This window comes from Dasypus novemcinctus, chromosome 2 (genome assembly GCF_030445035.2).
Source record: "Dasypus novemcinctus isolate mDasNov1 chromosome 2, mDasNov1.1.hap2, whole genome shotgun sequence".
Lineage (NCBI taxonomy): Eukaryota > Metazoa > Chordata > Mammalia > Cingulata > Dasypodidae > Dasypus > Dasypus novemcinctus.
The window spans coordinates 55,710,538-55,734,633 of NC_080674.1; the positions used below are offsets into that span (position 1 = coordinate 55,710,538).

A 24,096-nucleotide genomic window follows, 5' to 3' on the forward strand; every position below is an offset into this window, starting at 1 on the left:
GTATGGGGTTTACATTATTATATCTGTCCTGTAAGTTTGAAAGTATTTCAAAATAAAAAGTTTAAAAAACAATATATATAGTATAATTGCATTTATGTAAAATAAATTATTTTATGTTTTTGTCTAAATATACATTTAAAATTCTGGAAGAAAATATAACCAACTTTTTCTAAGTAGTTTTTAACGTAAAAGAGATGGTACTAATACAAATAGGTAGAAGACTTATTTCTTATGAACATAAACCTTCATGTTTGAATATTTTACAATAAAACACATTTTGAATTTTTTTAATGTCCTCTACAATAAAAAGTTTTTAGTTATGTTTCCTGAAAAGCCCATTTTTCTCTTTTGTTTAAAACAGGAAAAAAAAGAAGGAAAAAAAGGAGAAATTATCCTGCAGCTTTCATGCCTGGTTGATAGACTCTCAGAGACCTAGGCCTACAATGAAATAATTACTTTTTGAGTTTTTCCTTTCTTGCAACTTTTGAGAGCTAGGCTGATAGGCTCTCAGAAATCTAGGCCTAAAGTGAAATAATTACTTTTTGAGTTTTTCTTCTCTTGGCAACTTCTGAGAGCTACACTGATCTAGTGGGTATAAAGCAGATAAAGCATGGTAACTATAAGCCTAATAATACCTTCTAAAAAGTATATGAAACAAAGCTTATTTTTCTTGTTAGAGATTTTGTTATAACATTTTGGGATCCTTCAGAACACACCTACTATATAGGGAGTAGAAATAAACGAGGGTCATCAGTTTTGTATAGAGTAGAACACAAGCCATAATGAATCCCTTATTTTAGTCATCACATCTACACAAACCATTCTACAAGGGTACAGTACCATCTTCTGAACTATGTAAAGAGTAAAGGAATATTCTCTAGTAAAGCTTTCAAGTTTTTTATTTAAAAAATCTCAAAGTTCCTAAATATAAAAGCAACAACCATAAAACTTCTAGAAGAAAACGTAGGAAAACATGTTCAAGATCTTGTGGTAGCAGTAGTTTCTTAAACCTTACACCCCAATCACAAACAATGAAAGAAAAATAGACAAACGGGACCTCCTCAAAATCCAACACTTCTGCACCTCAAAGGACTTTGTAAAGGGTGAAAAGGCAGCTGACTTAATGGGAGAAAATATTTGGCATCACATATCCATAAGGGTTTAATATCCATGATATACAAAGAGATCATACAACTCAACAATAAAAAGACAAACTACCTATTAAAAAAATGCACAAAAGACTTGAAAAGACAATTGTTCAAAGAAGAAATACGAATGGCAAAAAATATATAGGAAAAAATGTTCAACATCACTAGTGATTAGGGAAATACAAATCAAAACTACAATGAGATATCATTTCACATCTACTAGTATGGCCATTATTAAAAAGACAGAAAACTACAAGTGTCAAAGAGGATGTAGAGAGATAGGAACACATTCATTGTTGGTGGGAATGTAGAATGGTACAGCCACTGTGGAGGACCTTTTGGCAGTTCCTAAGGAAGTTGAATATAGACTTGCCATGTGACCCAGCAATACCATTACTAGGTATATACCCAGAAGTGAGAGCTGTGATGCAAACAGACATCTGCACATCAATGTTCATAGCAGCATTATTCACAATTGCCAAAACATGGAAACAACCCAGGTGTCCATCAACCAATGAATTAATAAACAAACTATGGTATATTCACACAATGGAATATTATGCAGCTGTAAGAAGAAATGAAGTCGTGAAGCATATGATAACATGGATGAACCTGGAGGACATTATATTGAGTGAAGCAAGCCAGAAACAAAAGGACAAATACTATATGATTGTGCTATTATGAACTAAATATATTCTGTAAACTCGTGGAGTTAATAATTAGAATACAGCTCAAGAGAAATTAGAAGGAGGGTAGAGAATGGAAAGCTGAGGGTTAACCTGTGCAGAATTGGTAAAAAAGGTTTTTTGTAAATTTTTGCAAATGAATAGAAATGCTGAAAGCACATAGTGCTTTATAACTAACAGAGTTATTATATGGGTATGACAGTGGTTGAAAGGGAAGGCCTAGGGACATGTAATATTACTGGAAGGAAAGCTAAAAAATCTAACATGGAACTGTGTAACATAGTGAAACCTCATGTGAAATACGAATATGGGTAATACTGCGTATATAAGACTTTTTCAAAATGTAAATACAAATGAACTAAAGAGACAGAAACAGAATAGCAACTATTTATGGCAGGGGAAATGAAATTGAGAGGTGATGAGTTGTTTTGTTTTGTTTTTTCCTTATTGGAATAATGAAAATGCTTTAACAATGATTAAAATGATGACTGCTCAACTATGTTAATAAACCAAATACTACTAACTGCATACTTTGGATAGATTTATACTTTATAAATATGTAGCAATAAAATTGATGTGTTAAAAAAAAAAGCCCATGAAAGTAAAAGGAATATAGGACAGAAATTAATGCAACAGAAAATAGAGGGGGAGAAATACATTTTAAAACATAATTAAATTACCAGTGTTACTAAGAGTTTAAGAAAATGAGAAGAACAATATAGGAAATTATTATTATTTTTTTTTAAGGACATTATATTTTTGGGCTAACTTTTTTCAGAAATGAAAAGACACTAACCCAAGAATATACAGCTTTTGCATGTATACTGGGGCAGGTAATCATAATTAACTCAGCTGATAAGCAAGGAAAACAGCATATTAACAACAAGAAAGTTTCTCTTCCTTTCACCATATCATAACGGCTCTCTTTTAGGAAAGGCATCCAAACATCAGTATCTCATTTTTCTTACCTATTTACGAGAAAGATGAATGACATTATTGTTATTGGAGCCAGCGTCTAGGTTCTTGACTATGTCATATAAAGGAATTTAAGGACATGCCATAGGGTAGGAAAGGGAGTAAAGAGTTTATTAAGATATTAGAAAAGAGATAGTATGCACCCCAAGACATGGGTGTGGGCATGCTACAGGATGAGACACATGCCCCCTCTCTAGGGGTTTCTGGTTTTATTGGCTATCCTTGGGGGATAGGATTCACACTATTCAGAGTATTTAGGACAAAGAGGGGGATAAATCATTGGGTAGTTTGGTTTCCAGGGGGTTCTGTCCTGTGGTAACTGGATACTGGCTACTGTCCTTGAGCCCTGAGCTGGTGCGAAGTGTTTACGAAAGTATGTGCGTGGTGATGATGGGACCCTTTCTGATTTTCTTCTTTCTGTCGTGTGAGAATGTTGCAAGTTATATTCTGAAATGCAGTTGCTGCATCGAAGCTGCTAGCTGCTTTCTGAAAACTAGGTTGTGTTAACCTGTGAGTTTGCAGGCTGCAGGCTATGCATCAGAATTTCTTTCCAGGTGATATTCGTGTAACTCATTGGGTTTTCTGCCCCTCCTCCTTTACGTCCCTATTCTATCCTGCCTCATTATCTCTTAGGTCTCTTTCAGTTCAAGATTCTCAGAGCCTAAACTGCTCTGCAAATAAACAAACAGCTGATTTTCTCTGTTAGTTAGACTGGGGATGAGGGTGGAGTTGCTCTGTTTGACCTAGGAAATAATCGGCTCTACTACACTTGGGCTGACTGGCCACCCTAATGTCTAAGTTCACTTTGGGGCAAACTACAGAAGAGAAAATGTGAAATCTCAGCAAAACTTAGAAGAAAAATAAACAGTAAGGAAGCTAATGTTTTATCAAAAAATGTAATGGATAAAACCCATAAATAAGAAATACTTCCTGTCCACTCAGCAAAACATCCCAGCATATGTAAATATAACCATGTTTATATATTCTTCTACATGTGCATTTGGTATTGACAAGTCTACAGTTACTTTTGTGAAATTTTCTTCTACAAGCCCTTTCATTTTCTCTTTTTAGCTGTCCAAGGTTAAAAGTAAATAATTTTTTTAGCTCTACTATTTTGTGTTACTGAGCAGTTTTTAGAAATTTCTATTCATTCTGACCTTAAGGAATGTTTTTTATTTGGTGTCAAATTCAGTTTGGACAAGATACATTTTTGAGAGAAAAACAGATGCAATATTTTTCTTGCTTTTTTTGGAAACAGGTGTTGCAAATTCTTTCCAACATCACGTGAAAAATCCTCCACTATTCAACAGTTGTGCTATTTCTGAACAAAAGTGGTTTTCTTCCCCTTCTTTACAAGAATCATGAGATGTGAAAAAGTTAAGACAATACATTAAAAAATTTACCAACTTATTAAATTAAACTAATAAGTTTGCCAGGTAAGACAGTTTATTTCCTCTACAGTTCAAAAGTAGAAACTTCTTCCTGATTATGATCATTAATGTCAGTTAGCAATTCCTTTCTGGCAGTCAGAAGAAAAATGATTACCTGGAATTATCAGTCATAAATGGGATAACTGAAGCCATGAGATTTTACTAAGATTACACAGAGAAAGTGACAAGATCCAGAATTTTGGGGAACAAAAGTCTGAACAATTGACTAAGAATGAGCACACTATTAAGAAAGTTGGATGAAGAACATGGAGCAATAGTGTCAGGGAAAATAACCAAGTGAAATAAGCTAGACACAAAAAGACAAATTATATAATTTGATTTATACAAAATAACTAAAATTAGCAAATTCATAGAGACAGAAAGTAGATTAGAGGTTACTAGCAGCTCAGGGGAGGTAGAATGAAGACTTTAATTTAATGGGTAAATTTTTGGATTGGATAATGAAAAAGTAATAGTAATAGAAGGTGGTGATGATGGCACAACATTGTAAAAGTAATAAATGCTACTGAAATGTACACTTTAAAATGGTTAAAATGGCAATTTTTATATTCTGAATTTTTAAAGGGGACACTTTTCAAAAACGTCAGTAACAGCTATTTTTTACTTAACTCCCACCATATGTCATAGCAGTGTGCAAAATGCAATACCTTTCTAATTTTCAATATCTTTAAAAGGTAACTATTACTTCATTTTTTTTTTTAAGATTTATTTACTTGTTTATTTCTCTCCCCTTCCCCCCCCCCCCAATACCCCGGTTGTCTGTTCTCTGTGTCTATTTGCTGCATCTTCTTTGTCCGCTTCTGTTGTCAGTGGCACGGGAATCTGTATTTCTTTTTGTTGCGTTATCTTGTTGTGTCAGCTCTCCGTGTGTGTGGCACCATTCCTGGGCAGGCTGCACTTTCTTTCACGCTGGGCGGCTGGGCTCTCCTTACAGGGCACACTCCTTGCACGTGGGGCTCCCCTATGGGGAGGGGGACGACACCCCTGCGAGGCAGGGCACTCCTTGCACGCATCAGCACTGAGCATGGGCCAGCTCCACACGGGTCTAGGAGGCCCGGGGTTTGAACTGCGGACCTCCCATGTGGTAGACGGACACCCTAACCAGTGGGCCAATTGCGCACATCAGCACTGCGCATGGGCCAGCTCCACACAGGTTAAGGAGGCCCGGGGTTTAAACTGCAGACCTCCCATGTGGTAGACAGACTCCCTAACCACTGGGTCAAGTCCGCTTCCCTATTACTTCATTTTAAAGACGAGGAAACTTTCCAAGGCTACTTAGCTAAGTAAGAATGCAGAATTAGGATTTGAATCCCAGTTAATGAAGCCATGAGCCCACTGGGTTGACATGGCCGAAACAATAACCTATGCCACTTACAAAGAAGCTGAGAGGAAGAGAAAAGGCAAGAGGTCACTGGTAATTCTTGATAGACTGACTACAGTGCTTGGAGTGAGACTAGAAAGACTAAAAAGAATTAAGGAGTGGGTAGAGACAACTTTAAAATGTCTTCTGGTAAAAGGAAGAAAGGAAAAAGCTTGGTCTATACCTTAGTGAACAAATAGGGCAAAAGAATAAAGCTTTCTTTGTTGTTTTGTTTTGTCTAAGTGTAAAAGACATGGTAATGAGCTGAGATGACAGTCTCCATTGAGGGAGGACTTCAGAAACAGGATAAATGGATGAAGCTAGATCCAAGAGAGAAAGAAGGAAATGTAAGCATAGATGAACAACCAAGGCCATGAAGAGTAGGGTAAGCTAGGATTTTTTTAAAAGAAGAGCTGCACATTTGGTATGTATATGGCTATGGCTATGCATAGTAGTCAGTTTCTGGGTCCTCTCTGGGGAGGCCAAGCCCCAGTAATTCGTGTTGGCTTCCGTCTCTCTTTATATCTGGCACCCAATTCAGTTTGGACAAAATACATTTTTGACAGAAAAACAAATGCAAACTTTTCTTGCTTCTTTGGAAACAAGTGTTTCCCCTTGGCCCTTTGGCTTTGATGCCAACAGTGTGGCAAAAGGAAAGAGATGAAAACATCATGAGCACCTCTATGTGTTTGATACCATATTGGACATTAAACAACTTTTTACTTAATCTTAAAAATAACACAGTACAAATCCAAAAAAGCAGGGATTTTTTTTTTTTTTTTGCCTATTTTGTTCACAGATATAGTCCAAACTCCTAAGTCAGTGCCTAGAAAAAGACAGTCCCTCAACAAATATTTGATGAATGAATAGAGAGAGTCACCTTGTAAAACAGGTATTATGATCCCTATTTTAAAGATGAAGGTGTAACTCCGAAAGGATAAGTAACTTAATTAAAGTCATTCATATAATAAGCAAGGATGAAAATTAAAATATTTAACAACTAGTACTGCACCAAAACTGGCCACTCAGAACAGATACCAGCTGGTACAGGATCATGGAGAAGCCTAGGGAAGGGCCTGGACAAGAAGGGGGCCATAGAGAGAGGAAAAAAGGGGGACTCAAGATATGTCCTCTCTACCAGCCTTCACAGTAAACGTACACCCAGGATTCAAACCTGTATTTATCTGATACTAAAGCTTTCTAAATGAAGTGAGAAATAGTACCATCAATTAAAAATGAGACAAGCTTGGGACTACTGGAACCTTAGTAGACAAAACATTCAGAACAACCACAATGCGTTTTTTGCCACATCTACTGCAAGAATGAAGACCATTCCCAGCAACCAGATTATCGACATTCCAGAAAATGTCAACATCACACTGAAGGGATGCACAGTTATGGTGAAGGGCCCCAGAGGAACCCTGCAGAGGAACTTCAATCACATCACTGTCGAACTCAGACTCCTTGGAAAGAAAAAGAACAGGCTTCAGGTTAACAGATGGTGGGGAAATAGGAACTGGCTATAGTCCACACTATCTGTAGCAATGTACAGAACATGATCAAGGGTTTTTTCTGTTAGAAGATGAAGTGTATGTATGCTCACTTCCCCATCAACATCATTATTCAAGAGAGTGGGTGGATCTCTTGCTGAAATCCTAAATTTCTTGGGTGAAAAACATATCTGCAGGGTTCAGATGAGGCCAGGCATTGCTTGTTCAGTTTCTCAAGCCCAGAAAGACAAGTTAATCCTTGAAGGAAATAACAATGAACTTGTATCAAAATCAGCTGGTTTGATTCAGCAAGCCACAACAGTTAAAAACAAGGGTATCAGAAAAAAATTTGGATGGTATCCATGTCTATGAAAAGGGAAGAGTTCAACAAGCAGTGAAAAAGACCTAAGAGTTGTCCAGCCATGGAAACAATATACCAGACCTATTTGTGGTATTTTAAAGATGCAATAAAATTCACCTGTTGAGGGGAAAAAATTGCAAAAGGAAATGGAATTGGAAATCAACTAAAGATTGAAAACTGAGCTTCATGTTGCCAGTCATGTTACCAGACAATAAGAAACAGGATGATCCAATCAAAGAAGGTGGGTAAGAATGAAGAACAACAGAACTAGGAGAGGGAAAACAAAACTACAGTGTGAAGGTTTTCAATCCAAATAATTTTTATATCTTTCAGTAAGAAAGGAAACACCGACACAGCCTCTTAAGGAAAGACTTAGTGAAAGCTGTATCACAAGATGAGTTTGTGCAAGGCATAGATAGAAAAGGGGAAGAGCCTGGAGTCTGGTGGGAGGGGTCAGGGGTAGACAATACTGTATGTATGGGTATAATTCACAGAGATGGTGTGTGACGTATCAAGAGGACAGAGGGCAAAGAACAGTGTAACCTAGGTCTTCAGAGACACCTACATTCTGGTCACCAGCTTGCAGGCACTACCTCTCTGTGGCTGGCATGGTTTTACTATAAAAATTACTCAGTTATCATTTTGGTTTTTAAGCTCGACAAGAGAGAAAAGGTAGTGGATATACGTGAAATTTACCAAATAAGTTTTTTACTTTTTGTGATTGAGTCAATAATTACCTACAATATCAATCTTGGAGTATCTTAGTGTGTTAAGATACTTAAAATAAATCTGTGTATATATTTAAACAGCTTTTTTTAAAAAGACCAAAACATCTATACATTTTTTAAAATTTAGCCTATTTATATTTATATACTAACAAAAATTAAAAAGGAAGAAGTTAGGTCACCTGTTATTTTCTCCCAGAAAAGCACATTAAGGCAGTGCCAACTGGCCAGGAACAGCATTAAGTCCTTCCACCCTCCTCATGGTAACAGTTGTTCCCTTTCTTTTTCAAGCTGGCAAAGGTCACAATCAGTAGCAAACTTTCCATGCTGATTTCTGTATTTCTAGATGGCTGAGGTAAGAAAGCATGGAGAGAGTGTGCAGATTTTTTCCTTTCTATTTTATTTTCCCCCAGAAATTATCAGGACCCTATTTTGGGGCTTCTTTGACATTTGAAGCTATTACAATGACCATTTCTCAGCAAAAAAAAAAAAAATTCTATTTACATGTAACTAGAGTTGTGGATGCACATTTTATTTATTTATTTTTATTTATTTTATTTCTCTCCCCTTCCCCGCCGCCCCCCCCCCACCCCAGTTGTCTGTTCTCTGTGTCTATCTGCTGTGTGTTCTTTGTCCGCTTCTGTTGTTATCAGCGGCACAGGAATCTGTTCCTTTTTGTTGCATCATCTTGTTGTGTCAGCTCTCCGTGTGTGCGGCGCCATTCCTGGGCAGGCTGCACTTTCTTTCACTCGGGTGGCTCTCCTTACGGGGCGCACTCCTTGCGTGTGGGGCTCCCCTAAGCGGGGACACCCCTGCGTGGCAGGGCACTCCTTGCGCACATCAGCACTGCACGTGGGCCAGCTGCACAAGGGTAAAGGAGGCCAGGGGTGTGAACCGCGGACCTCCCATGTGGAAGACAGATGCCCTAACCATTCGGCCAAGTCTGCTTCCCGTGGATGCACATTTTAAATGAGGTAAAAATTATGGCAAAACTGTACAATAACGTTTACATCATAAATTGTTGGTCTAATCACAAATGCACTGCAGTAAAAAAGGCCAGACACAAATGACTACATACTGAAAGATTCTCCTCATATAACATTATATGTCATTAAATTTGTATGACATTATAGGGTAAAGAACAGATCAGTGCTCATCAGATTTGGACAGTGATGGGGGAGGTTGGCTACAAGAACAGCATGAGGGAATTTCAGGGGCTGATAGAACCGTCCTGTACCTTGACTGTGGTGGCTATATGATTCAGCACATTTGTCCACATTCCTAAAAGTGTGCACCAAAAGACTGAATTTTACTGTATGTAAATTTTTAAAAACACAAAACATTGACTTAAGTCTCAACTCATTTCTCCCCACTCCCCCTCACCTGTTTAAAAACCTCTTGACATGCTCTATGCAATGATCCTACCTCCTCCATTTAACCAACTTCTACCTGCCATTCTAGCTTGTATTAGGCAACTCCCAGAATCCTTCCATTGGTGTGGCAGGGTGGGGTCTGAGACAGAACTAGAGCTTGGTAGTCGGATATACTTGGCTAGGTTCACCTCTCTCTTTCTACTTGAGTGAGCTTGAACAAGTTATTTACCAGTCTGAGCTCATTTTCCTCATCAGGTAAGTGGGAACAAATACTATTTACCTACACCCCAGAGTTATAAAGTATCTTAGTAATGTACCTAATAGCATCAAGCACATTGAGGGTTTAATAAATGGTAGCCACTATTATCCTCTGATCATTCTCTTCTTCCTACAGCCCTCCCAATCATATTTCCTCAAATATTAACTAACTACTTGTATTTTAGTTATTTCTCCTTCTTCAAAGGCTTGTCAATAGCCAGCAAATTTCAGAAAACAATGTAGGACAGTGAATACAGGGGTTCTCCTGTGAAGTAAGAGTTTCTACAGACTTTATTTAGTCTTTAAAGAATTTGTGACCTATAGGGTTTTCCCCAACTATTACTTAAGCTTATAAAACAAAGATCCTGTATTCTGGTGGGAACACTGGGTTAAGTTACTTCAATCTTGAACCAACGATGAAACTTCTTGTCTTGGTAATCCCACCCACAAAATTACCCTAACCAACGAAGTCTCTCTTTCATTAGTAACTGACCAAGAGAGAACTTTTCCCACTCAGCAATAAGGTCTATATTCCAATGAATAACAAGTATGTGTATTAATTCTTGAATAATACATAATCTTGGCATACGCTGTTGCTCTTATAAAAATTCTAGAGTAGTCATCTTCTAGAAAGATAAATACATAAATGCCTCTTAAGTGATTGTATAGGGTGATGGATGAGAGCGGATTTTAAAACTTTTAGGAGACTGCTTTAACACTTAAATTTGTAGGGAAGAAACTGGATTAACTTGATTCCACCATTGTGGTATAAAATTAGTTAAATCAGGGCTCAAAATGTGCAGAGAAAAAATTCAAGAGCAAAACTACAAATAAATAGTTTTTAAAAACACAAATATAATCCAGACCTGAGCCCTCAACTGTTTTTAACAGTTTATATCCATCCCCAAATAAAAAATATATTTTAAGTCTTAAAAGTGTTTAGGTCATGGAGCAGGTTAGCTCAGTGGTTGAGTGCCTGCTTTGCATGTACGAGGTCCTGGGTTCAATCCCTGGTACCTCCTAAAAAAAGTGTTTAAGGTTTAAGTGGATCCATCATGTCTAGTCTGAAATTACGCCAAAGGCAATGATCCAGAAACTAAAATAAAGTTATACTGAGGTGTGTCTCAGAAGGAAAACATAAAAAATTCTTACTTTTGGCAGGAAGTCACCAAATTGGCATATCTAAATTGGTAAGCTTTGTTTAAAACACACACTTCTGTAAAGGCACACAAATAAATATAAACACATGAGCCAAAAAAGTTTGGTAAAAATCTTTTTTTAGTGGTTATGTTTGCTGTAGTAGTAAATCATATATCTATTTTTCCAAAAATGTATGTTTGTTCCATTCAAGTTATTTTATACAAAACATAAGTTGAAAAATGAAGAACTTCAACAAATTATTCTTTGAAAGTTAAGAGCAAGCACACACTGCTTAAACTACACATAAACAGAAACAGCTACCATGAGAAACAGGAGAAAAAGACAGGCAACTTAATTTGTTGAGTGTCTACTAAAGTACCAGGTACTTTATTTACATAGATATTCATTTAATCATAACCTGTGAGGTAGACAGTATTCTACTATGCAAATGAAAAACCTGCAACTCAGGGGCACTTAACAACTTGACCTGAAGCAAGAAAAGAGCAAAACAGAATTTTGAAACAAATTGTGCCTGCCTCTAAATCCCAAGCTCCTTCCACCCTACTTGGTGACAGTTACTTTGGAAAGCAATGGTATTGAATAATCAATTGTTCTCAACAATGAAGTTCTATAGGTGCATTCAACTGTATCTATGCTCTTGATCTAAAAATGATATCTGGCAAAATCATTCTTCCACCATAGAGCACATCACAAGAAACCACAACAACTTATTCCATACTATTAGCGTTTCAGCTGATTGACCTTCCTCCCATCCTTGTCAGAAATGATCCTGCTGGCCAGTGCTTGGAATCTTCTCAAGAAGGCACATGATGGAAGGACAACCACCACACCATGGAGCCTAGAGTGATTACAACTGAAAATGGGAGGATTGCATCCAGCATCCATGTGGAATCTGAGCCTCCTCTTGACATAGAGGTGCAATGGACACAACCAATCCAATGTCCACATAGAAGAGGTGGCATTGGATTGGGAAAAGTGGACATGGTGGACGATGGGTATGGGGAAAGGCAGGAAGAGATGAGAGGTGGAGGCGTCTTTGGGACATGGAGCTGCCCTGGATGGTGCTTCAGAGGTAATCACCGGACACTGTAAATCCTCACAGGGCCCACTGGATGGAATGGAGGAGAGTATGGGCCATGATGTGAACCATTGTCTATGAGGTGCAGAGGTGCCCAAAGATGTACTTACCAAATCCAATGGATGTGTCATGATGATGGGAACGAGTGTTATTGGGGGGGGGGGGGAGAGGGGGGTGGGGGGGGGGGTTGAATGGGACCTCACATATATATTTTTAATGTAATATTATTACAAAGTCAATAAAAAAAAAAACCTTAAAAAAAAAAAAAAAATGAAGGCACATGATGGCCATTTATTCATTTAGCCAATATTTGGGAGTCTTCCCCCTTGAGCTCTCCCCTCCAACTTTTTAAAAAGAATTACCTATACCCATGATTTCCATTTCTTCACCAAGTACCCACTTCTCAACCTACTCCAATTTGGCTTCCACTCCACCACTGAAATGACTCTACTTCAGGACAGTAATGACCTTTCTGTACTAAACCCAAAGGACACTTTGAGTTGTCATTTTACTTGACCTTTCAGAGGAATATAAACTTTATTATCACTCTATCCATGAGGTACTCTCTACATGTGGCTTTCCAGAAACACCCTTCTGGGTTTTAAAGTATTCCTTCTCAAACTTGGTGGTCTCAATTTCCTCCAACCAATTTGAAATATGTGTTTCTCAAAGCACAGTCCTAAGCCTTCTTTCATTCTCAAGGTATAATCTCTTCCTGTGAACTTGTCATTTCTCATGATTTCAATTATCATGAATTCAGTGATGAAGTATGGGCACTCCTGTGAGCTCTAGACCCATTTATCCAACTAAGGACTTGATACTTCCACTTGGATATTCCAAAGACATCTCAAACACAACATGCCTCAAACGAAACTCACTATCCTAACCTAAATATGGTTCTCTCACAGCATTTCCCAGCTCAGGGACTGGCAGAAACCCACAACCTATCCAGTTATACAAGCCAGAAGCTTCAGAACTATTCTTGACAATTCTCTCTCCCTACTCCCCACAGACAATATGTTACCAAAACCTGTCCATTTTACCTCCCAAATAACTCTCTCAAATCCAACCACTTTTCTCCATCTCCATCATTACTTCTTTAGTCTCACTATTACTGCCTCACTTGGGTGCTTCAAGAGCCCCAACTGATCTCCCTAAAACCATTATTTTCAAGCTCTATAGTGTACCCTGAAACCAAAGTCATCATTTTTAAAAGCAACCCTATTCTCCTTATTCAAGTCCCCCTATTATAATCTCTCATAGCACCTGTACCTCTCATCCCTAGCACTGGTTCATTTTTTTAAATTCCCACCCACCTTGTGGCTTGTTTCCTGTCTACTCTGTCCATTTGTTATAAGTTTTTCTGTGTGTCTGTATTTATTTTTATTTCTTCCCCCCCACCACCACCACCACCTTGTGGCTTGTTGTCTGCTCTCTGTGTCCATTCACTGCACGCTCTCCTGTGAATTTACATGATGCCCTTTTTGTTGTGTCACCTTGCTGAGTCCGCAGCGCTTGGGGGCCAGGCAGCACTCCCCAGCGCTTGCAGGCCAGCGGCTCTCCGTGGCATGAGGGTGAGCCTACCTTCACAAAGAGGTCCAGGGATGCAAACCCAGGGCCTCCCATATGGTAGACGGGAGCCCAACTGATTGAGCCACAGCTACTTCCCGCACTGGTTCATTTTTTTTATGTGTTTGTGTGATTATTTGTATGTTCAGTACCTAAGACAGTGTGTGACACAGTGTCCATGATCAACTATGGTTTGTGGAATAAATGAATGCCTACTATGCGGTGAACACTGGGTCATATGCCAAGGAGCACATATAGATGAAGACCCAGTCATTTTCAGATAAAGAAACTGAAGTTGCAAAGTTAGGTGACTTCCTCAAACAGTAGATGATAGAACTGGGATTCAAACTCAAACCTATATGTTTCCAGTGTCCACACTCTTAGCCTTTTTTATTCATCCCATGAATATAAAAGAATTTTACAAATATTTCTGTTTAAATTCCAAGTTTAGAGTCACCCCTGCATTCTAAGGTCTTTAAAAATGGTACAACAGTCTGTTCCCTCTTATGATGGGTAGTTATAGTTTGCTTAGATAGGATGCTATCTCACTCAAAGAGTACCCATTCATATTTTTTATTAAAGAAAGTATTAAATATATCTTTATTGCCTGTAACATAAATACTTTTTCCTAAATTATATTTAGATAACTCATTAAAACATGTCTATGGCTAGCCCCTATATCAACTATAACATTTCTGCCACAATTCTACTTGATATATTCAATAGCTCAAAATTTCAGATTCACCTGCTTTCACTACAATTTTAACTTTCAAAATATTTGACCAAGTTACCTTGTCTTCCAAATCCAGTATTTCATTTTTAATAATGAAAAGTCCTCAAACATGAAATAAAAGCAATCACCATGAAGTTCCGGTGATCCTCTCTTTCCAATTAAGTCCTAAAAACTGATTTAACTAATTAACCAACTTGAAGTACAAATTCCTTACACCAGTAAATTTGAATCACTAAAGATGAACTTTAGATTTATCCAACTGAAATTCACAATCTCTGCTGAAACCTCTTTAGTGGGCAGCAATCTCAAGCTTCCAAAGCTCATCCCTTGTGATTAATCCTATCATCCTTCTCCCCCCTAAAGCCCTCTTGGAAATCAATATTTACTTCTTCCATTTTTTTTATTTTCCTTTTCCCCACTATCCTCTTTGCCTTCCTTTCTAAAAACTTATTTAGATAAAGTCTGTATCAGGGTCTAGGGGCTACAGAAGTTTAAAATTTCAATCAGGGCTACTGAATAATGCAGTGCTTTTAAATATGTTTTAAATTATTAGCAAACAAAGAAAACAATTCTTAAATAGGACTCAATTTTGGCAAGATTTTCTTACAAATCTGGTCACGGTATTTTAACTCTGGTGCACATATTTCAATTCCTTAACTCTTCAATGACATAGATCTCCCAATGCCCTACACAGTAATAAATCATTCTGTAAGCTACACAATAGAATTCAAGTCTCACCATTCTAACCATTATAACTGGCTATAGAATTGCAAGATTAGGAAGATGAGAAAACTAGAAACATAATCTTAAATAATGTAATTACTCTATTTCAAAGAATATCTCTCTCCTATTTATTATTCGGCATGTCACTGTACTATAGTACAGCAATATGGATTATAACGTTCAAGGAGATTCCCCTGGTGTGTCAGAAGCCCTTATGATTGCTAAGCTCTTTGCCAAAGGAATCTGACAGCCTTTGCTGGTATCAAAAGACCAATTACTTTTGATACAGGTGACTGTCTCTCAATCAGCAGACTGTGCTGGAATTGCAGTTTCTTTTTTCTTTTTTTAACTAGCTGCTAGGTGAAAAATAATATTTATCATATTTGCAAAACTGAAAATCTCCCTTTGTTGAAATTTCATTAAGTATGACCAATATTTTATTATGCTTTGGCTTTGCAAGGTAGCGTGTATTACAATTCTTCACAGTATGGCTGAGGGAGGAATACTGTGAATCTTGCAACTACTTGCACGAATGGAAGAGCTGCTTGGTCATTGATAAAGCCATGTACCTAGGTATGACAAAAAAAGAAACCCAGCAGGAGGCTTACATTTTGTATCAGGGCCCATTTTTCCTGTAATACTAATTCCTAAATACTTTAATCAGTCTTTGCCTTTTCCCCACTTTCTGCTGACGGTAACATTCACCCCATTGCTAGCCAGGCTAGATTTTTAATGATCTCCTACAGGTGTACTGCAGGTGCTCAAAGTACCCACTTACATACCATGTGCTGTCTGTCTTCCTACCCTGAGCCCACCTGTGTTCAATTGCTGCAATAGACTGCGTAACAACTGATTCTCGTTAATAAGTGACGTTCACTTACCTCTATGATTCTGAGGCAGGGCAGACATTATTGTCATTATAATTTACATATGGTTAAGTGAAACAACCAGGTTAAATGACTTGTCCAAGTGATCAGAGAAAGTAGCAGAGGCAAGCAAATGCTTTTACTGCTAGATCACACGTTGAACCCTAGTTTAAATAAAGTTATATAAATAAATTGCATTCACTGAAATATCATCCACTATGCCACCTCCTAAGTGAAAGGAGGGAAGTCTACACAAAAATATTTCCTCATAAAAGATAATTACTTTATGGATGATAGTTAACAGTATAGTTAATAGTAATATTGTAATATTTTTGCAGCAATGGCAAAGAAGATATTATTATATCAATTCTAAGGGACAAAAATACGGGGTATAAAGGGATATGGGATTTTTCCTTTTGGAGTAATGAAAATGTTCTAAAATTGACTAAGGTGATGACAGCAGAACTCTGTGATGAAAATGAGAGCCACTGAGTGTACACTTTGAATGGACTGTATAATACAATGAATCCTGCAGTGGAAAATGGAATGTGGTTAACAGAATACGAGAATGTTCTCTCATGAACTAAAACAAGTATATAATACTAATACAGGGTGGCAATAATGGGGTGGATTGGGAGAAAATACATCAAATATAAGTTACTGGCTATAGCTGATAGTAATATTTTTTTAAGGTTTTTAATTAATTTATTGAAGTATGTCACTCATACATAAACAATAAGTGTATAATAATAGTTGTGAACTTACAAAACAAGCATATATAACATCATACAAGACTCTCATAACTCAGCCCACCACCAATAACTTTGCATTGGTAAACCTTTTTAACTAATGATTAAAGAGCATTGTCAAAATATTACTACTAACCAAAGTATTTTTTCCCCAACCAACCCTATTATCATCTTTATATCATTTATATATGAACATACATAAACAATTAAGTGTATAGTAAAAGTTGTGAACTTACAAAGCAAATATGGGCGGCGGACTTGGCCCAGTGGTTAGGGCATCCATCTACCACACGGGAGGTTCCACGGTTCAAACCCTGGCCTCCTTGACCCATGCGAAGCTGGGCCATGAGCAGTGCTGATGCGCGCAAGGATTGCTGTCCCCCACGTAGGAGTGCGCCCTGTAAGGAGAGCCACCCAGCGCAAAAGAAAGTGCAGCCTGCCCAGGAGTGGTGCCGCACACACAGAGAACTGACACAACAAGATGACTCAACAAAAAGAGACACAGATTTCCATGCCACTGACAACAACAGATGTGGACAAAGAAGACGCAGCAAATAGACACACAGAACAGACAACGGGGGGGGGGGGGGGGGGGGCCCGGGAAAAAATATATAAATAAATCTTTAAAAAAAAAACAAAGCAAACATGCATAATAGTAATATTTTGACAATGCTCTTTCACAGTTTGTAACAATTGTTTCACAATAATGCAAAGTGTTGGTGGTGGGTGATGTATGGGAGCCTTGCATGATATGCATGTTTTTTAAATAAGTTCACAACTTTCACTATACATTTATTGTTCATGTTCATGTATGTTCATGCATGAATGATAAGCTTCAATTTTTAAAAAGTTAAAAAAATTCAAGGACTGATGACAGAGAGATAAAAACCCATTTCAGAAACTATTAGCATAATGTTTTCTTAGGAAATAATTTCTAAAGTGGATTAACATATCTTATTCAACTTTCTATCCTTGAAACACAGTCAAGAGTCTGATACTTACTAGGCATTCAGTATATTTTGTTAAAACACTGAATAAATGAATTGTCAAACAGCTAAAGAAAAAAAAAGATAATTATTCATTTATTATCATATTTGGCTAATAATCAGATTACATTCAATGGCAGCAAATTAGAATCTCATTCATAATGTGGGACATAAAGTTAGTATTAATGTGAATATCCAACCCTAGCTATTAAGTTATTACCCATAACCTGACTAACAAGTTTTGATAACATCACAATTTAAGAACTCTTTTTCCAACTGGACCTTTGGGTTAGAGAGAGACAATATTTGAAAAGAGGCACATTAAAATCCCTCTTAGTCATGATCATTAAAAAAAGGTTAAAAGGCAAAAAAATGTCACTTGCCTCTGCTACTACTACACTGTATAGTATATATTTTCCAAAATGAATTGGGACATTATTTCAAAAAGATTGGTTTTTAAAAATAATGCCTTAAGGAAAAAATATTACAAATGTATAAATTTTAATTACATTTAATCATATATCTAACAAACTGCCTCTATAAAGAAGAGTATTACCTAAAATTGGGACTCTCCCAGAACACTGAAGATGGGTATGATCACTATATACATTTTTTTTTTTTCTTGAGGGAACTCTTGAAAGTTCTCATGTATGATCTATATACATTTATTTTTTTAACTCTATGGAAAGAAGAAAGGACAAATTCTTATTGATCAAAATAAGGTATGAGAAGTGGTATGTTTGGTCCTTCACCCTGTACTTTATATGAACTCTTGACTAGTTTATATCCATGAAGTAAAATCTTGCATGTTTAAGGAACTCAGTACTAAGAGAAGTTATGACTATCCAAATCATGTCATTCCCACCTCTCACACACCTTTGTTTATTCGTATTTATAGTTCTCTATTTTCTCTTCAAACATGAACATTCATTTGGGTGCCTTGTCTATGGGCTGTGGGAATACTGCCACCCAAGCAGAACAATCAGAAGATCTGAAGTATCTGATTGCAGAAAGAAATAGGTCAGAAGTAATCAAAACATTTCCCATAGTGACCTGGGCATTAGAAACTGAAATATGAACCAGGTTCCAGTCCCAATGCTGTTTAAACTGTGACTAGGAATACACTAAATAATGTCCCAATAGAAAAGTCACCAGCACACAGAATCAAATTTAAATAAGAGTATGTTTGTCACTGGTACCAAATTGGTATATAAGCTTGATAACAATAATGATGATGATGACAGCAGCAATTTGAGTGCTTACTACAGGCCAGGACTGTGCTAAACATATATTATCTCATACATTATCTAAACATAATTTCATAGCACTATGAGGAAGGCACTATTAGCACCAATCACCTTTTCCTCATTATAGGAGGAAACCCACAGAGAGTTAAAGTGACCTGCCCAGAGGCATACAATAATAGATGGAGCTAGAATTCAAACCCCGGAAGAGTGACTTTATATTGCCTATTCATTCATGTAACAAATATCTGAATGCCTACCACAGGCCACATACTTCCTAAGCACGCACATTACAATGTTTTCACCTACGTGGACTGGTACCGTGAAATTATTTCCTGAATTTATCACTAGTCCAAAGTAATGTTACAATGCTTTGTTTACAAGATCACTTCTGTAAAGTAAGAGCAATGGTCTGAAGGGAAACGGTTTTGAAATAAAAACAGGCTTCATTAAAAAACCTGCCTATCCCCCTTACTCACTTACCAGACTGTGTACCTCCTGAGGATGGAGACTCTTATTGTGTCTCACTCACTCTTTTTTTTTTTTAAAGATTTATTTATTTATTTAATTTTCCCCCCTCCCCTAGTTGTCTGTTCTCTGTGTCTATTTGCTGCGTCTTGTTTCTTTGTCTGCTTCTGTTGTCGTCAGTGGCACCAGACAGCTGCACATAGGTCAAGGAGGCCCGGGATTTGAGCCGCGGACCTTCCATGTGGTAGACAGACGCCCTAACCACTGGGCCAAGTCCGTTTCCCACTCACTCTTAAATATTTCAGCACTAGGGCACAAAAAGACAGGTACTCAATAGCTTATCAGTATTACCATTATTTCTTATGACTCTCTCTTCCACAGTAAGAAGCAATATGAGTTCCTTGGGTTTTATTTTCCCACCCAGTTTTGTATCCCCAGTGCTAGGGCATAAAATGAAGCTAATATCATAAACCGCGTAGAGTTTTATGATGATTACATGAGTTTATGTAAAACATTTGCCAAAGGCAAATCCTAGGTATGCACCTAGGGAGCCAGCCCACCTCTTTTATTGTTGACGCAAATGGAACAAAAGGCAAGGCAGAGAACCTGGCTTAACAAGCTGCCAATTAGCTGAAGAGCTCATCCACAACACATTTCCTATATGTCATTTCCCAGGACACCCCACCCTGAAAAAGACTCTAGGCAGTGACAACTAAGAACTAAACCACAAAGTTCTAACTATATCTGTTGGTATGAGCTTTCCAAAGGTGACTCTGAACTCTGCATATGACTCACTTGAAATACAGGGAAGGACAAAGGTCTTCCTTTCCTGTGAAAAGTTTGAAAGAAGGCCTCAAAAACAACAATGCTATTTGAAGAAACAAGTCTGTGAGAATGCTATGGAAAAGGGCAAATTAGTTATATTTTCAATAGTTATTTATTAGAGGAGCTTGAGTTATGAAATATTACAGTGCGTCCTTTAGACAGAAGACATATACTCAAAATATGTTAAGCAGAAACTAATTCTGAAGCCCCATCACAACTAAATAGGATTACGATAGTCATAAAAGATTCAGGCCAACAATCACTGCCTTTACACCCTACTAATTCTCCCTACCCCTCCCCTTCCTCACCCTCTGCATTATGACAACCTTTTCCAAATCTGAACCAGTTAATCTGCATTCAAAAGTTATAGTCTTCAAAAATGCATTTCCCAATTTCTAACCATACCACTTCTTAGCTGGGTTGCTTTGGGTGAGTTTCCCAACTGCTCTAAGCTTCAATCCCGTCATCTACAGAATGGAGATGATCAAGTTACTCTCCTTGAGCAAGCTGTTCAGACAGAGTCTGAGTGGACACTAAAAAATGTCACTTATTCCTATTATCCACTCTGACATTTAGAAATAAAAATCACAAAATTCACTATTAACAATAGCATGGATATATACTATACTCCAGCCATGCTGACCTCTCCTTTCTTATTCCAACACGAAATGTTCTTTGCCCCTTTGGCCCACTACTCTCACTCTTCTCTGTGCCTAGAATACTCCTCCCCCTGCTCATCCTTAAAATTTCAATTCAAATATCCCCTCCTTAGAGAAGTCTTCCTTCAGAATGCCCCCCAACAATGTCTCACTTTCTTATTATTCTGTTTTAGTTCTTTCATAGCATTTACTAATATCTGCAATTATCTTATATATTAGTATGGAGACCTTAATCTATCCTTTTTATACTATTATTTCTAGCTTCTAACATTGTACTAAGCACATAATGAATGCTCAATATATAAAGATGATGCAAAGTTGAATCCTTTAAAAACTTAACATTGTGCCCATACAACACACAAAAAAAATTTCAGTTAACACATATCAAAATAAATAATTGACAGGGTAGAAATTTCCAAGAAAAGAAAGCCTGTTGCTGATGGCATCTTCAAAGCTGAACTGAACAAGTTTCTCACTCAGGAGCAAGCTGAAGATGACTACTCTGGAGTTGAGATTCGAGTTACACCAACCAAGACAGAAGTCATTATTCTGGCCACCAGGACACAGAATATTGTCCATGAGAAAGGCCAGTAGATCTGGGAATTGACTGCTGTAGTTCAGAAGAGGTTTGGCTTCCCTGAGGGAAGAGTAGAGCTTTATGCTGAAAAGGTGGCCACAAGAGGTCTATTGGCCATTGCCCAGGCAGAGTCTCTGTTACAAACTCCTAGGAGGGCTTACTGTGCAGAGGTCTGCTCTGGTGTGCTGTGGTTCCTCATGGAGAGTGGAGCCAAGGGGCACAAGGTGATAGTGTCTGGGAACCTCCAAGGACAGAGGGCTAATCCATGAAGTCTATGGATGGCCAAACAATCCACAGGGGGACGCAGTTAACTTCTATGTTGATAGCACCATGCGCTGCTCAAACAGGGTGTGCTGGGCATGAAAGTGAAGATTATGCTACACTGGGACCCAAGTGGTAAGACTGGTCCTAAGAAGTCCTTGCCTGACCATGTGAGCACTGTGGGACCCAAGGATGAGATCCTACCCACCACTCCCATCTCAGAGCAGAAAGGTAGGAAGCCAGAGCCATTGCCATGCTCTCAAACAGTTCCTACCACATAAAAGGGTTTCCTTGGCTGCTGGATCTGAAGCCTAGATGTTGCTCTCTAAGGACCTTAAAAAAAAAAAAAAAGCTTTTCAAAAAGGCACATGGGGGAAGCAGACTTGGCCCAGTGGATAGGGCATCCGTCTACCACATGGGAGGTCCACAGTTCAAACCCCTGGCCTCCTTGACCCATGTGCAGCTGGCCCACACGCAGTGCTGGAGTGCTGTGCCACGCAGGGGTGTCCCCCGCGTAGGGTAGCCCCACACACAAGGAGTGCGCCCCCATAAGGAGAGCTGCCCAGCGCAAAAGAAAGTGCAGCCTGCCCAGGAATGGCACCGCACACACAGAGAGCTGACACAGCAAGATGACACAACAAAAAGAAACACAGATTCCCGTGCCGCTGACAACAACAGAAGCGGCCAAAAAGAAAACATGTAGCCAATGGACACAGAGAACAGACAACTGGGGTGGGGGGAGAAGAGGAGAGAAATAAAAATTTTAAAAATCTTTAAAAAAATAAAAAATAAATTAAAAGGCACATAGCTTGACTTGATTGCATGTCCAGTGTTCAGTCTAAGAGTCATGTTGGCCCATGGGAGGTTGTCTTTACCTGATTGGTGCTTGGGGTCTCCTGGCTCAGGATGTTTCTGTGCTTTCTCTAAAGCCCTCTTGGTTTTAATCATGCTTGTGTGGTACCAGTAGGGGCCAGAGCAGAGGACCTGAGCATAGAAATAACTGGGGCAGTAAATCTGGTGACAAAAATCTGATTGCAAGCAGGGCAGCACCTGGATTAACAGAATTGTAGTTCAGGGTTACAGGATCAGAAATAGGAGATATATATGTGTGTGTGTGTTTTTATGGTTTTTATTTCGGTAACATAATACCCCACTTAAGCCACTTTTAAGTGAACACTTAAGTGGTATTAAGTACATTAACAAAGTTGTGCTACCATCATCAAATTTTTTTCATCATCCCAAATAAACTGTACCCATTAAGCCATAACTCCCCTTTCCCCCTCCCTCTGGCCCCTAGTAACCTGTAATCAATTTTCTGGTTATGAATTTGCCTGTTCTAGATATTTCAAATAAATGGAATCACAGTAATAAATAAATAAGTAAATATTTGACTGAAAAAAAACAAGGTAAAAGAGAGGAAATATGGAAAGGTATTACATTACAGTTTTTTCTTTGCTGCATGTTTCATTGCAGAGAGAAATTCAAATAATAGAATTTGCACAAATAAGGATGTGCAATTAAGGTCATTCAACAGGACTATTAATTTTACTTTTTACATAGGGAATGATCATTCCCAAGGCCCTGACAACAAAAACAGAGAAAGTGCCTAGACTATAGCTAACTCGAGATTAAGCTGAAATTCAGGATTTATCGCTGTATAAAATAACCGTTTTTCCGTTTATTTAATTACACTCTACCACAGATCTTTGCAGATCAATTTCCACACTGGTTGGGATTACCACCACTGGGAGATCATATATGTGGCTTTTACACCTGACTGATAGAACACTACTATGTCAAGATGCTTTATAAGCTTCACAGACAGTCCATGAATACCCATGGGAAATGTTCTAAAGTCAGTGTTTCTGTTCCTAATTAAAAATAAATTGATGTTATTTCTACTAATATAATCATTATGTTAGAAGTGGTGGAATTATAGAGGATTAACTATTTTATTTAACAAATACTGTACTGTACACTATATGTGCAAGGTACTCTTCTTGGTGCTTTATATGTATGGACTCATTTAAGCCTCAAAACAAAAATATGTGGTAGGTACTTTTATCATTATACAGTTGAGGAAATACAGCCCAACAGGGAAACTTGCCCAGGATTACATAACTAGTAAATGGAGGAGTTGGAGGGAAAAATAGGAGTCATTTGGGGGCATTTGGGAGACTTGGGAATTATTCTGAATGGCATTTCAATGACAGATACAGGCCATTATATATCATGTAATAACTTGCAAAAACGTGTGGGAGAGAGTGTAAACTACAATGTAAACTATAATCACCACTTAGTGGCAATGCTCCTAGATGTGTTCATCAATTGTGACAAATGTGCCACACTAATGAAGGATGTTGCTGATGT

The 24,096-nt window shown here is 37.9% G+C and overlaps 1 protein-coding gene and 1 pseudogene across 3 annotated transcripts in view; one reads left to right on the top strand and one right to left on the bottom strand.

Annotated features, from left to right (window-relative positions):
• Positions 1-24,096, bottom strand: part of PLPP1 (phospholipid phosphatase 1) — a 126,124-nt gene that overhangs the window by 95,759 nt on the left and 6,269 nt on the right. The window contains exon 1 of one of the 3 annotated variants that reach the window (XM_004459333.5): positions 8,379-8,451. The exons of the other annotated variants lie outside the window; for them this stretch is intronic. Coding sequence (XP_004459390.1) covers positions 8,379-8,436 — 58 coding nt within the window. The 5' untranslated portion in view covers positions 8,437-8,451. Of the gene's footprint in view, positions 1-8,378; positions 8,452-24,096 lie in introns of those variants that run through there. 3 annotated transcript variants of the gene reach the window in all.
• On the top strand, positions 18,612-22,007 carry LOC139439809 (small ribosomal subunit protein uS3-like; annotated as a pseudogene).